Raw genomic sequence first — 15,086 nt, 5'->3', positions numbered from 1 at the left:
CTCACAGGGGCTGGGGCCAGAACACTGCTCTAGGGGAAAGGGCTATGGGAGAGGTGTGTACCCTGTAGCTGGAGGCTTGGGGGTTTCTGTAAGGGTTGGGGGACAAGAGGGATACCATGGGGTTGATTTTGTGGGTGACAGTAGGTGGACCCTGCCAGGTACTCAGCCCTCCTTCAGGAGTGATAGAAGTAGCCAGAAGACACAGACTGGTAGAGGGCTGAAGAGGACCCAGGTCCTAGCATCCCAGAAGGATGTGTTTAGTAAACAATGTCGCCTTGACAGATGAGGAGACTAAGGCCCAAGGAGAGACCAGGTATGACAGACCGAACACCAGCCGTTTTCACGGTGATACAGTTAAGTGAGATCCCATGTTCATGTATAAGCAGAGACAAGACTGCACGGGGCTTCTGCTGAGGTGCTGGGCTCCCCTTTCCCCGCAGCGCTGACAATGTGGGGATCCAAACACCCGTGTTCACAGAGGACAAGGCCACCTTGTGTGGAGTGAGCCCGGGGCCTTGCACTCAAGACCTAGGGAGAAGATGTCACCAAAGGGCAGCTCAGTCTTTACCTGTGCGTCACCTGGGAGCCCCGGAGGCTGGACATGGTTTCTTCCAGGTTCTGTCGAAGATCCAGAACATTCTGCACTGTCCTCTTTCTCTGCGACTCTGGATCTGGCAAGGAGAACAGAGGAGCTGGTGAATGGGAAGGCCTTCCTGAGGAACCTGGGGGCCACGGAAGGGGAACCAGACCATATCTTCCTGAAGCCAGGCCTCGGGCCGGTCACCCGCTTAAGATGACCAAGAGAGCAGGTCCTCTAAAGGCCTCCGCAAATGCCCTGGGCCTGCTGAAGCCCCAAGCCTGACAAGGGCTGCAGACAGAGCCACTGCCTTCCCTCCAGACCCTCAGGGGCATGACTGCCTCTGCCTCTGGCTTAGGGAGGCTCTTCTCACAGCAGAGGCAGAGGTCACAGGTGAGGTTTCCTGTGGTGGAGTAAAATGGGTCACTGCCCTGGAACCTCCTCGGTAGCTAGCACTCTGCTGCTGTGTTCTTAGGGCCCTCAGAAGAGGGGACCCACTGATGGGCAGTGTTCGCCTGCTTCCATGGTATGAATATTGCCATGTGGTTGGTTTCAGTCCATCAACATGTCCCTGGTCAGTGTTCTGAAGGCTTGGGAACATGTGGAGTTGCTGTGTGGAGGCCTAGGAGGTAGTCCTAACAAAGCCTCCTGAAGGTGAGGTGGCTGATGGGAGCTAGAGATGAGCAGCCATTTTCTGGGGCAGTTCAGATCCTATTCAAGAGCTGGAATTCTGACTGAGGAAGAAGCATGGGTGTGGCCAGAATCTGGACGGGTTAAGGACCACTTTTGCTCAACTTGGTTTCTGGGCAGGATGACGTGAGCCTGGACCAATGTGAGCCTTTATCTGTAAACAAAGCTCCATCCTTTCTCCCATCTAGGATGGAAATAGCATCCAAATGATGCAAGGCAAAGAACCTTCCTTTCCCTTCTACTGACCTGCCAACTAATCTTTATGAAATACCCACTTGGGGATAGGTGTGGTGGTACACAACTTTGATCCCGGCACTCAGGAGGCAGAGGCTGGTGGATCTCTTTGAATTTGAGGCTAGCCTGGTCTCCATAGTAAGTAAGGCTACATAGTGGAGCCCTATATCAGAAAAGAAAGACAACAAAAAACCCCAAACAGACCCAAAAATGAGTAAGAATAAAACAGCAAAGACACCCACAGAACTTGGTGCCAGGCACTGGAAGGACACCGTAACGAAGGCCCTGCTTGTTGCTTTATATTTTCCGTTGGGATCTAAAGTCACTGTCACCAAACAGAGCCCAGCTTCCCCAATCTTCCTCAAGAGGCAGCCTTCGGCAATCAGCCACAGAAGGACGACAGTGGGACAAGCCCTCTCCTCCCTCCCTCAACCCTTGCATCCTTCTGGGCAAGCCAGCCTTACCCCCACTCCCAGCCCCAGTCTCTCTCCACCCACAGACTCAGCAGGAGAGCAAGCTCCTTTTGGCTGCCAAAGAGAACATTTCCGAATCCCATAAGAGGTTTTTATTTATTTTTTATTTTTTATTTCTTAAGACTGAGCTCAGTGTCTGTCTGTCACTGCATGGCTGGCCAAGAGAAGCTGGGTGGGGTGGCAGAGCCATTGGTGTACGGCTCTCCCCAGAGCCTCTGGGATACCTTCCCCTAAGACCAGCTCTAAACCTGGGCCCAGCCATCTCTCTGTTCCCCTCCCTTGGAGTCTTGCCCCATCCCTAACTTCCCATGGCCGGTCCCATGTACACAGCACTCCATGGTGGTGCCAAGGAACAAGGACAAACGGCAGGCCTCCATGCCAGCGCTCTGCGCTCCGTCCACAGCCCTGGCACCGTCTCTCTGGCTGCCAATGCCTGTTTATCCTGGCAAGTGTCACCTGTGAGCTGCTCCGTGTCTCTAACTAATGGCTTGGCATGAGACACAGGGTCAGAAAGTGTACACCTATATATTCTAACGTTTAATTCTCAAGTGCCTATGTGGGAACCTAGAACATGGAGCCAAGGTACGGGCTTCCCAAGAGAGTGATGCTTTCTCTGGGTGTGACGGAAATGACCCAGTGTGCACACACCTCCAGTGTGTGTTTCCAAAGAGGGGAGTGACTGAGAGTCACGCAGAGACTCCTGGGTGTGCCAGGCCTTTGGACACATCATCCAGTGGAATCCTTACAACATTTCTGCGAGATCCAGGCTACTGTTCCATTTTACAGATGAGAACACTGACACGCAGAAAGATCAGATAGATTAACTGAGGTCACACAGCGAGCATGTAGCACAGAATAGGGCTAGAGTCTGAAAGAAACTCACCTCTTTGGACACAGGACAGCGCACGCTTGTGTCAGAAGTGTCGTGCATAGTGACTGTATACAGTAGTGCTTAAACATATCCCAAGAGTTGATGACTGCAATCACCGTTTTTAAAAAGTGTGCGTGTGTGTGTGTGTGTGTGTGTGTGTGTAGCGGTTGGATACTGTGGCGTTAAAAAATATCCCCCTCTCTTTAAGGGAAAATGTTTAAGTCATACAGTGAGCCCGCTTCATTCCTAATTCTCTAGGCCTCGGGCCACAGCAGGGCATGATGGGAACTAGAATCCAAAATCTTGGTAGTGACAGAGAACCATATATCAACTCTTGACATATCAGTTATGGTGCCCTCTGTCTCCTCAGAGACCTCCACCCCAACCCCTACATTTTCCCACATCAACAGAGTAGAGCAGGGTAGCCCCCCCCCCACCCCGGCTGGACAATTCTCAAAAGCCAGACATCGAGGTCCTTGAAATGGCTCAGCCCAGTCCTGTGTGCCACTGAGAAGGAAGGAAGTCATGGTGCAGAAGTGCAACCAGTTGGAGACAGTTGTGCCAGAATTACCTTCAGCCCCCAGAGTGGGCTTAGGGGAGGCAAGGAGGCCAGGACACAGCTTGATTTAATGGAGAGGACCAGATCTGTTCAGCGTCAGGGCTGGGTCAGTCCTGAAGAGGCTACACCCTGGCGTTCCTTGGTGTCTCAGCAGTGCCTCCTGGTGGCCAACTAGGGTATGCCACCTTATGTTTCCACAGCGCTCTCTCTCTCTCTCTCTCTCTCTCTCTCTCTCTCTCTCTCTCTCTCTCTCTCTAAATAAGGGTCTCGCTGCTCAGACTTATATAAATATAAGAGGTTACAGATACTTTACTTAGTTGTATGTGGGTGTGGAGTGTGTGAGTGTGTATGGAGTGTGTGAGAGTGGGTGTGGAGTGTGTGAGTGTGTATGGAGTGTGTGTTCGGGTGGGGGGGGGGTAATATTCACACCTCTGACCCCCAAGGCATTTTTCGGTGTTTCAGCTTAAAAATACATTAACTTGTATTTGCAAAAGAACTCAGTCCACCTTGCCCCACGCCCCAGCATTCCAGATCTGTACCCTGCCCTAGCCTAGCACCTGGCCCTCAACTAAGCCTTGCTTCGTTTTCACCGTGTCCGATGGAAGTGAGAGTCTGGGAAGGGGTGGAGGGTTTTGCGGTTCCAGTCGCTCTGTGATGACATTAGTATAAGCTGAAAGTGCTATACTTTATTCTCCTGGCTAAGTCCCGATGTCTTGGGGGCTGCCTCTCTGTATCTTGGTCAACAAACCTTTTGGTCTCAGCATGGGCGGACCTGGGGACAAAATAGAGCTGAGGTATGTCTCCCCACTACTGCTGCTCGGGATGTTCCCAACCTATGTGGCATCTCTGCACGGTACAACTAAGTTTTTGCAGAATAGGTATAGCTTCAGGGATAAAGAGTGTGTGCGCGCGCATGTGTGTCTGTGTGCATGTGTGTGTACATATGTGTGTGTGTGCCTACAGAGAGTATCCTGCCCATGGAGTCTTTCTGAGGATCGACAATCAAATCTACCTGACGCACAGGTACATGCACACAGAAACGCCAGTGGTGCCAGTGACGTGTGTGCCACACGTGGGGCACGATGCTGGGCGTATGACTCCACGGTATTCAATTTGACTAATCATATCGGTTTGGATTCCAAACCCCTATTCCTTCTATTACAATATGTGCCTCAGATTAGACACATCTCACCATGGTGTGCCGGTTCTGCAAAGATACACATGCCTCCCGTTGTGTGACAGGAAGGTGACTAAGAGACTCTAGAGGAAGAGAGAGAATTTGTGCATGAGAAAGGAAGGCCCAGGGGACACGGGGAGGGTGATGTAAGTAGATTTCTTCTTGGCATCAGACACAGGGACAGGCCTCCCAAGGATGACAAGATTGAGCGGCTCCTGACCTAAGACCTGACACTGAGGAGAAGCTGACTCAATTCGGTGTCGAGAACGTAATTCTTAGGCCTGTCACTGTGGAACATGACTTTAACTAACGCTGAGAGGCAGAAGCAGGTGGATCTCTGTGAGTTCTAGAACAGCCTGGTATACATAGTGAGTTTTGGGACACCCAGGGCTATGTAGAGAGACCCTGTCTCAGAAAGAGGGGAGGACGCTTCACCTGGTCAGGCTGCAGCAAGGCTTAAGGACCAACATACTTAGCACAGCGCCTGGCACACAGCAAACTTCCTAGAAATGCAGCTCAGGGCCCGCAGAAGGTAGAGGTGGGTGGGCAGTGGGCTGGAGCTCTCCACTCTCTGCCATTGACAGATGGCTGGGACCAAGCTCTGGCTTGGTGAGACCCTCACACCTGGATCTAGGGGCAAATGAGAAAAAAACCTTGCTTCTGCATCATCAAGCTGACTAGATGCCTCTCTCAGGGCTTGTCTCGCCTGGGGGAGATAACAAGGACTTGCTCGGGCAAGAAGGCTATGGACAGCAAGCCTCCAACTCAGAGTGTAAATTCCAACAGTCAGGCAAGTTCCGAGAGGAAGAGGCTCAGGGGGAGCCGTCACCCAGGACTCAGATTTTCCCACATTCTGTGAGGTTTTAATTATTAGCCAGCAATTAAGTAAACTGCAATGACTGATTGGCAAAGCCTTAATTACTTTCAATGTTGCAGAACCCACACGAGCCTTTGAGCCCAGAGCAGGGCAATTGAAAACTGGGTCTACACCTCATCCCCAGACTGGCTTTTGCTGTGAGCGGCTAGGGGAGGCGCAAGCCTCCCAGGATGGGCAGACTGAGTCAAGAGGGGGCTTGAAAGCACTTGCCACCCTCTCACATTGAGATGGAAACTACCTCTCCAGTAACTCCACAGAGGGGACTCGGGGCTGCCATGACTCCTGGCCTTGGCTTTTTTTCCACTGTCCGGTGCTGTGGGCTGGGATGGAGGCTGAGAGTTATCTGCAGAAGGTAAATCACAGCCAGAATTAACCACAAGGGACAGCCTGGGCCTAGATCCATGCAGAAATCCAGGCCAGCCGAAACGACCTGGAAACAGGAAGGACTGAGCCTCCCAGTGTCTATTTCTTTCTCTCTCACGCCCCCTCTGAACATGCTTCAGAGGGAGAAAATTCCCCAGCCCTGTTTGATCCCCGCACAGGGTGCAGATCTTGAAATTCTGGGAATTTGTCACAGTTTCGGCTTCTAGAAAGAGTTCAGCCCTAGCCAGTGGACCGCTTCCCCCCAGGACTCACTGCAACAATGGAAAAAGACACTGGGGAGTTTCGCGCGTGACTTCCAGAACTCGCTGAGCAGCGCTCTGTGTTTGAGTGGGTCAAATGTCTCTGGGAATCTGAATCTCTTCACCCCTTGCCTCCACCCCAGGAGATAAGTCTACCAGCTCCAGCGGGAGCAGGAGGCCACCCCAGTGCACTCCCCATCTATGGGCACATTCCAGGGTACCCCAGAGGCTCAAGTTAAACTAGGCAGTTCTGTGGGGTCCACTCCATTCATCTTGTACTGGATTCATGCCCACCCCTGCAGAGGCTGAGTCCTACACCGTGGCAGGGAAAGCGTTAAAAGTTGACACGTGACCCAGTGCACAGCTCTCCTCTACCCTAGGGTTACAGCACAGCAGCTCCTCTGAAGGGCAGCTCCGTCCCCTCCCTACACCCCTTTGCAAATCATCTGCTGACCCCAGAGGTCCAAGGAGGATGATGGGTGGGCGGGCCCACAGGCCAGAGCCACCCCACTGTCAAGGAGCACGCAGGCGGGGGACTATTTATTCGCCTACTAATCCTATCATTCCACTCATCCCCCCACTTAAGTCACAATATTGTCAGAGGCAGCTGTCACCGAACCCTGCAGTGCAGCAAATGCTATGCTTGTATCTGCGCAGGGCTCCTGCCCCCAAAAAGGAACTCCCGGGGAGTCTCTCTTTACCCCGAGAAGCCACTCAGGCAGGGAGTGGGCCGGCTGGAGTCCTCCTGCTGGCTGCTGCATGCGGCACCAGAAAGCCAGGCCTAAGGAAACAATGCACTGGCCATATGGGGATGTTATACAAAAACCAGGAACTACACACGACTCTGGGGCTAACCAGAGAAGCGTGCATAGGCACTAGGGCCTGGAATTGCCAGGCAGGAGTCTCCCCAGTTCATGGGACAGTTTTGATTTTCATTGAGGGAAAAATCCCAACGGGACATACCAACCAGCTGTAGAACATGGGTAGATGACTTCTCTTTGGACCTTGGTTTCCCAAGTCGGTCTTGAAGTAAGGGAGCTGAGTAGAGGCCACTTAGGTTCTGGCAGTCTAGCCCCAGCTCTAACAGAGGTGGAGGACCCATCCCTCGCAGATGGGCTGTCTGATCTTTGTGCCTGGCTGAGCTCTGTAAGAACTCCCACTTTCAAGAATAGATGTCAGAGCGTCGCCCCCGGTTTCTGGTTCAGTGTGCTGGAGGTGGCATCCAGGAATCTACTGCACTGCCCGATCCTAATCAGGTGATGTGATGGAGGGTCCTATTTTGGGAAATCCTTGCATTTGGTTGCACACTTCGAAAACAGGTTATTCCTCAAAAGAATGGAGCTCGACATCCCCACACAAGGTGATGGGGAAATACCTCTGGTACAAGTTGGCTCTCTGTTTTCTGCTATATCTTTAGGCTTCTGGTAAGACAGCCACCCAAACCGTACTACTCGGTATTGCAGCCACGGGATGCCAATCTCATTCATCTCTGGGGCTTGTTACAGAGAAGAACCACGCGGGGGCGCTAGAGTTCCTCAGCCGCCTGCGGTCTTGCTAATGCCGCAATGCTGCAAGACAGGCAGCTGTCTGACTCTCAGGCTTGGGAGAAGTTGCCCAAAGGCCTCTTTTCCTTTGTGTTTTGCTTAGGATTGCTTCCTTGCAGACTCTGCACTCCTGGGACAGACATGCTTCTCTGTATTGCCAGACCCCAGCCCTAGGTTAGCACACTTGGAGAACAGCCTCCTGTTTGTAGCATCAACTTTACTGAACCATCCACCCAGGCAGTGCCTGCCCTGCTCCCAGAGACAGTTTAAGAACAGGGCCTGGTTTGCAGGGGTTATTCAAACCAGTCCGAGGTAGAAGTAGGCTCTGGAAACCCACGGGCTCTTGGCAAGCTCATATTCAGACCAAAGTCTGAGAGAGAATCCAGCATGCTTTTCAACCCTAGCCCCTTGGGTAAGTGGGTGGGGCTCAAGTCTAAGCTCCAGAGGTCTGCTTTTTTGCAATGTGCTCGAGGCAGGTGACTTTTCAGGGGATGTGAGGAGACAGGCTCCTTCCATCATGACCTATCAAGGTCCTTTGGGAAGAAAAGAGATCTCTGCAGTGAGCTAAAGGCAGAAAGGCACCTCCACATGGTTGGCTGCAATGAAGTGCAGCTCAGCTTCAACACAGCCTTGTGTATAAATGCAGCCTTTGGCAGAGACCTTGGGGAGTAAGCTTACAGGCCCGGGGGACAGCTACTTCTCAATGACTAGCACTTATATCCCCTTGGGGAAGGCCTTGCTAGGTCAAGGACAGTCAGTACTGTGGGCCAAGGGACCAGAAGGGGCCAGAAGGGACCAGAAGGGACCAGAAGAGGGCTCTGGCTTCAGGCCTATTTGGGATGAGTACTAGTTGTATTGTCCCTTTTTTTCTACTTTTGTTTGTTTGTTTGTTTGTTTTGAGACAGGGTTTCTCTGTATAGCCCTGGCTGTCCTGGAACTCACCCTGTAGACTGAGCTGGCCTCCAACTCAGAGATCTAGCTGCCTGTCTCTGCCCCCGTGCTGGGATTACAGGTATACACAGCATGCCAGGCTAGGTCTATCTTTTTCTATTACACTTCTAGAGAAATACCTCTTGCCCCTTTTCCTTTGGACATCAGGTTACAAGATAAGAGAGAATTCTAAAGACTTGCTGCTGGGCTGGGCTTGTGGGTCGGTCTCCGGCAGAGGATGGGCTGCCCATCTCAGTCACACAGGCAGGTTGCTCGCTGCTCAGGGCAAGCCCAGATTCTCCTGTCCAGTGAACCTCAAGATTTACTGGAAATGTTTCCTATTTTAACAATGCCCAGAGCCTTCGTGTGACACGCTGCTCAGATAATGTTGATGATGTCTCTTCTGCAGCTGTGGCTGGGGACCCGGTGTGATTGTTATAGCAACAGTTTACACAGCAGAGAGAACCATCTGCAGGCAAGACAGTGGGGAGAAGAGGAGAGGGCTGGGCTCAGGTGTGGATGGCACTGGGAGAGACCTGGGGGGATTTCTGGGCATGGCACTGGTAATACTAGGTGTTGGTTAACCCTTCTACCTCTTGAACCAGGTACTATTCTACACACTTGTGTGTATGAGCCCTGTTCAGTTGCAAGACAAACCTGGGCTGGTCCATTTATTACCCCAACTTTTCTTCTTTTTCCGAGATAGAGTTCTCAATGTAGCCCTGGATGTGCGGAAACTCGCTCTGTAGACCAGGCTGGCCTCAAACTCACAAATAACCACTTGCTTCTGCCTCCTGAGTGTTAGGATTAAAGGCGTGCCCTATCACTCCCTGGGCATTACCCCAGTTTTATAGCTGAGAAAACTGGAGTTCCAGGCAGCCAACTCTGCTAACCAGGATGACACAGCAGCACATAGCAAAGCCAAAAACAGAAGGCAGATGTTCTAGCCTCGTCTAATACTGGAGCCACTAGCCAGGGATGGCAAAACATACAGACGAGGGATAATCACATGCTATAAAAATTTAAAATATAGAATTCCGTGGCTTTCAGCACATTTGTACATCACCATTCATGTAATTTCAAAACATTTTCATCGTCCCCACGTAGCCCCCCCACACACACATAATCACTCCCTGGCCGTTCTCTCCTTGCTCTGATCCCTGGCAGCGACCAGTCTACTTTGTGACTCTGCAGACACACCTATTCAGGACATTTCGTCAAACAGAATCACACACTGTCACCTTTGTGGCTTCTGTCACTTTGTGCTGCCTTTTCCAAATTGCTCCACTTCGTAGCTTGGATCAGCCATTCGTTCCTTTCCACGGCTGAATAACATTCTCCCGTATGGACAACACTTGCCTTCATTTGAGAGGCATTTGCCCCATCTCCACTTCCTGCTCTGAATGAATAACGCTGCCATGGAAATACATGGACGTATGGACATCAGATTTTATTTCCCTGAGTATATGCCTGGGACTGAATGTTGAGTCATATGGTAACGTGTGTTTAACATTTTGGGGAATGGTTACACTGTCATCCAAAGTGTTTGCATTATGTCCCATTCCTATCCACGGCCTGTGAGAGTTCTGGCTTCCGCCCAGCCTCAGCCACACACACTATTGACTGTCACACTGGGGCCAGCCCAGTGTGCCAGGCTATCTCACCATAGATCTGATATGTGTCTTTCTAATTATTTAAGAATGTTGAATACCATTTATATTTGAATTAATTAAAATTTAATCCCCCTCAGTTGAATTAGCCACATTTCAAGCACTCAACCGTGACCTTGCCACCTTGCTACTTAAGCACTGCAGCCCGGCTACAAAGTACTCCTAAAGTGGTAGGCACTGTGAGGCAAGCCAGAGTCTACTCGAGAGAGTCAGTGTAATGTTACCAGCTATTTCTCCAGAAGTCTGGCACACCCCCTACCCTGGGATTGCCTTCAATCCTCTAGCCTCGGCTAGATTACTAGATTACTGGGATTGGCCTGTGTGTTGCTCCACCCAGCTTTCACACGCAATTCAGTCCATTTTACAAGTGGACAAATCGACAGGTTCCCAGGGTCCTGACATTGGGAACCAAAGTGGGTCAATCAGAAACTTGCCAAGAACATGCCTGGACGACTGGACCTGGTGACAGACAGGAGCATAAGGTAAGAGCCGGCAGTGCTCATGGCTGCCTCTCGCGCAGCTCCACCCCCCCCCCAGTACAGTCTCACCCCCAAGGCAGGGTCTCCCTTAGACCTGCTCCTCCCAGAACCTGTCAGTGACAATGATTCAGTCAAGATGATGCAGCTTGTGACCGCAGACCAGGCCTGACAATGGAGAAAGCAGAATTGCTTTTAAAGATTCTGAGGGAGAAAGCTGGGGAGCAGGGCTACCCCAGAAAAAGGGGTCTCTAAGCTAAGGAAGCTAGGCACGCCTCCAGTTCGCTAATCCCAGTGCCGCCCACACAGCATCTGACATGTTTGACGGCAGCCCGGACACTGACTGACTTTAGTGGTGGGCTGCCGCCCAGGGGCTTGAGTTTCTGGGAACGCCTTCTCTGTCACTGATCCTCCGCTGCCATCCACCAGGGACCTTTGGGTTCAGCCATCTGCCACTATCTCCAGGGTGACCCCCATTGTCTTAGACAAAGGCTTGGGAGCCACCACCTACCCCCTCCCAGCCAGAGTAGCGAGCTATTAGCTTTAAGGAAGATTCTCAATTGCAAAGGGAAAGAATCGTATGTTGAGGCAGAATAAGACCTGCCAGAGCGACATGATTTCCGGAGACAGGCAGGGATGAAAAGAGACTATTTCCTGAGTGTGTTCTGTGTGCTGCACTTGGCCCTAAACGTGGACAGACATTCTGCCCTTGGAAGACAGCACTCCCAAGGGGGTGAAAGTAACTATCCCCATCCCCATTCATAGGTGCCTGGTTCCGGGAGGCCAGTTAGCTTTCTAAGGTCACACAGTTCGTGTAAATGGCGTAGTAGGGATCTGAAGCCCCGCCTGTCTTTCTTGAAGTCCTTCCTTCTTCCTGGATAAATTACCCACGCCAACAAAGACAACCTGGCTGGACACCGGGAGGCCCTTCCTGACTGGCGTGCTGGAATCATAGTCCTCACAGGTCGCAGGATGAGGCCTGTCCTCCACTCTGGGATGAATGAGATAAAGCACTGCCAGGAGACAGGGTAGCCATGGGCCACTGGCCAGGCCAAGAATTCTCTACCTCCACGATGCAGGGCCGCCAGCCAGTCTTGTAGGCCTCACTGGCAGCCACTACTCCTGTCCAACACTTACTTCCTCGAGGGAGTCCTTTCTCCCCAACTGGGCTTTGTCCCAGCTCTGAAACCTGCAAAGCTTCTGGCCTTGGAAGACGCTTCCTAGAAAGCCTGGCAGACAGGCTGTAAGGTTGGCCTGCTTGCCAAGCCGAGGCCGGTCCCTGCCTGCACATTTTGTCTGATTCTCCGCAGCAGCCTGGGAACCTGGGTCGGCAGAAGCAGAGCGGCAACAGTGTCTCCACTGGCTTCTCCTTCACAGGGAATATACTGGAGGGGAGTTGGAAGGACTGGGGCTCTCCTGCCCCCACTAGCTGGCCTCTGTGCTAATGAACCTGGGGGGAATCCTATACTTGGAGGGAAAGCATCTTCATCCTGAGTACCAGGCTGGAAGAAGAAGCCCAGTGTCCAAGTCACAGGGTTTTCTGGGGCCCATGAGCAAGTTGGTTGGTCTCTCTGGGCCTCAGTTTCTCCTGGGAAAAAGCATCAATCCCATTCCTAAGCTGTTGAGAGTGGGGGAGGGGAGCACAGTGGCACAAGCCACAAAAGGGCTTGTCAACTGGCATTTGCAGAACCATAGGGCAGATGGGGCCGCATGGGCAACCTCATCAGAGTGGGGTCTGGGGAAGACCAGGAAGAGGCCATGAGGAAACACCCAGGCCTTCCCCCAGCCCCTGCTCAGCCCTCCAGAGACTGCCTTTAGCTCAGCAGCCATGCTCCTACTCCAGGGGCTAAGCCTTAGGATGGGTTGCCATTTAAATAGAGGCAAATTCCCAGGAGATTAGACTCTTCCTTGTCCTGTCCAGGTCTGCAAAGCTGTATCTGGGTTAAAGGATCATACACCTGATATGGAGTGCCGTTGAATTATCTCGGGTCAAGAAATATACAAGATAGACCTATTATATTTTTCTTTACTATAAGAGGCAAACTCACAAAACAGGAACGAGAAGTCCAAGCTCAGCTATGTAGCGCAGGAACCACAGAGAGAGAGGGAAACCTGGGCCGGGTACCCACAAAGGCCCCTAACTTGGTTCCACCTCTTAAAGTTCATTGGCTGACAGAGATTCCCCATCAGAGTGCCCTTTCCTCATCCCCCACCTTTGCCTGGCCGTCCAGATATGTCCGGGCTTGCGGAAGAGTCCAGCTTGGGTACATACCGCTGCAGTCCTCTCAGAAGGCATAAATAGGCGGAGGAAGGTCACACTCTGTGGGCACACTACCGCCGGGACTAGCCAGGCACCCACGTAGGCAGAGCACAGTAACAATCCTACCCTCAGGGCCCTGGAGAGCCTGTCTATAGCAGGGGCACCGGGAGACATTGCCCTAGAGGGACAGATAGAAGCCACCAGATGTCATTTGCTGTGTGTCTTCACCCCTTGAACTCATCCAGGTTGTGGCAAGAGGCCTGAGCATGGCGAGCTGCCCTGGAGATTAGGTTAGAGCTGAGAGAAAGCAATGCTTTCTGGGTAATCAAGAGGAGAATAGAAGGGTGTACGTATGTGGTGTGTGTGGGTGTGCGTGCGCGTGTGTGCGCGCACGTGTGTGCATGTCTCTCTCTGTGTGTAGGACCCAGGAAATAATAGCAGCATTGGCAGATTCTATGTCACCTGTCCCTCTACTCTTAGAGGCTACTAAGACCTACTAAATGCCTACTGTGCGTCAAGTATTTCACATCCTTCAGGCCTTAAAGCTCCCAACAAGAAGCCTGTACAGCCGGTTCTGGAGAGCCATCCTGTCACAGTGCTGACATCCTGCCACGAAGACACTGAGAAACAGTTTGCATTTGCTTTCAGCTGTGAGGTTCAGGGCTGGGATTTGAACCCAATTTCACCAACTCCAATTTCAATGTGCACCGTACAGTCAGCCTGACGACTGTACCTCATCCATCTCCTGTTTTAATGAGTAAGAAACAAAACAGAGCCCAGCATCCGCGCTATTTACAGCTCTCCCGGCTCACTGCTAATCATTGCCGAGAGCACACAGCTCTTCTCAGGGACACGCTGCAGACTGCGCCATACCAGCTTCCAAACCTACTCCCTCCTGCTTCTGCCTCTGCAGCCTGGGCAGTTAGTCCCGGCCATATTGTCTCTATAATGATTCTCAGCCCATCTCTGGTCAGAAGCCCTAGCAGCTGGTGACCCCTGAACCCCCTCCCTAGGGTCATCTATCTTTAATGAGCAGGTTCAGGAGGGACAGGGAGAATCAGCTGTCTGGGCCCAGTTGAATTTCCCTCCTCCAGAGAGCAAGCGATGCCCCTGTCCCAGAGGGTCTGCTAGCCTTTGTGCTTAGCTACTTCCCCTGCACTCCAGCCTGGGCAGTCACAGTGCTGACTGGGGAGCTGCTCCTCTCTTCCAGGTCCTTGTGCTCCATACCCTCGCCCCGCCCCGTATACCAGGCACCAATAAGTGGTTGCCATGGGAACAGCAGGCTAAGGTTTCACTCCTGGGGACCACTAAACCTAGTCTGTGCGTGTGTATCCTCCCTCAAGGGGAAGACAAACTGGGGGGCACACTTGGGAGTGAGCTATTCATGCCGAAGCACCAAGTCCAGGCTGGAGGCTCGGGGGGATGACTTGGGTGGTTTCAGACACTTTCTTTCCCCTAGACCTCAGCACAAGGCCCACCCATTGAACTTGAGGCCTTTGCAACTTGAGACTTCAGCATCCCAGATGATACGTGGGCCTTGACTTAAGAGTCCAAGGCCTCTGCTATAATTTGTTGGCCCGGTACCCCGCACCCATATATCCTGTCCCTCTGCCATTCGGCCAGTACCCCACTGCCTCCTCTCATTTCATTACTGCCTGTCTGTCCTTCCCACTGCTTTATTTGGAGTCTTCCCTGCTTCAGCAAATACTTGGTTCAGGTCACGTCTCTCCCCAGAGCCTTCCCGGGCCCACATGGGACATTACTTCTTCAGGCTCCAGAATGTTCTATTACCAAGTCGTTGATAAAGGAGGACATGTTGCACCAGACATGGTGGTGTATGCCATTAGTCCCAGCACTTGGGAGGCAGAGGCAGGCAGATCTCTGTGAATTCGAGACCAGCCTGGTCTAAGAGTGAGTTCCAGGAAGCCAGAGCTTCACAGTGAGACCCTGTCTCAAAACACAAACAAGGAGAGCACACCGCCTCTGCAGTGACAGTTCCTAGCCCCCACTGCTTTCTTCCTGTGACACTACCCTCCTAACAGCCTGCACAGTGCCAACAGCTCTGGCCATCAGGCGGCAGGTGCCCAGGGATTGCAGTTCGAATGGCAGGCCCCTGGCGAATGCA

At 52.2% G+C, this 15,086-nt stretch overlaps 1 protein-coding gene across 1 annotated transcript in view; it reads right to left on the bottom strand.

Moving 5' to 3' along the window:
* Positions 1 to 15,086, bottom strand: part of Nav1 (neuron navigator 1) — a 248,768-nt gene that overhangs the window by 102,046 nt on the left and 131,636 nt on the right. The window contains exon 5 of the mRNA XM_050147599.1: positions 569 to 671. Within this exon, the coding sequence (XP_050003556.1) occupies positions 569 to 671 (103 nt within the window). The remainder of the gene's footprint in view (positions 1 to 568; positions 672 to 15,086) is intronic.

Source organism: Alexandromys fortis, unplaced genomic scaffold (genome assembly GCF_014885135.2).
Source record: "Alexandromys fortis isolate MF-2015 unplaced genomic scaffold, M_Fortis_MF-2015_v1.1 scaffold_58, whole genome shotgun sequence".
In the NCBI taxonomy this organism is placed as follows: domain Eukaryota; kingdom Metazoa; phylum Chordata; class Mammalia; order Rodentia; family Cricetidae; genus Alexandromys; species Alexandromys fortis.
The sequence above is the reverse complement of the archived record's forward strand: the minus strand, read 5'-3'. Positions and strand labels throughout refer to the sequence as shown.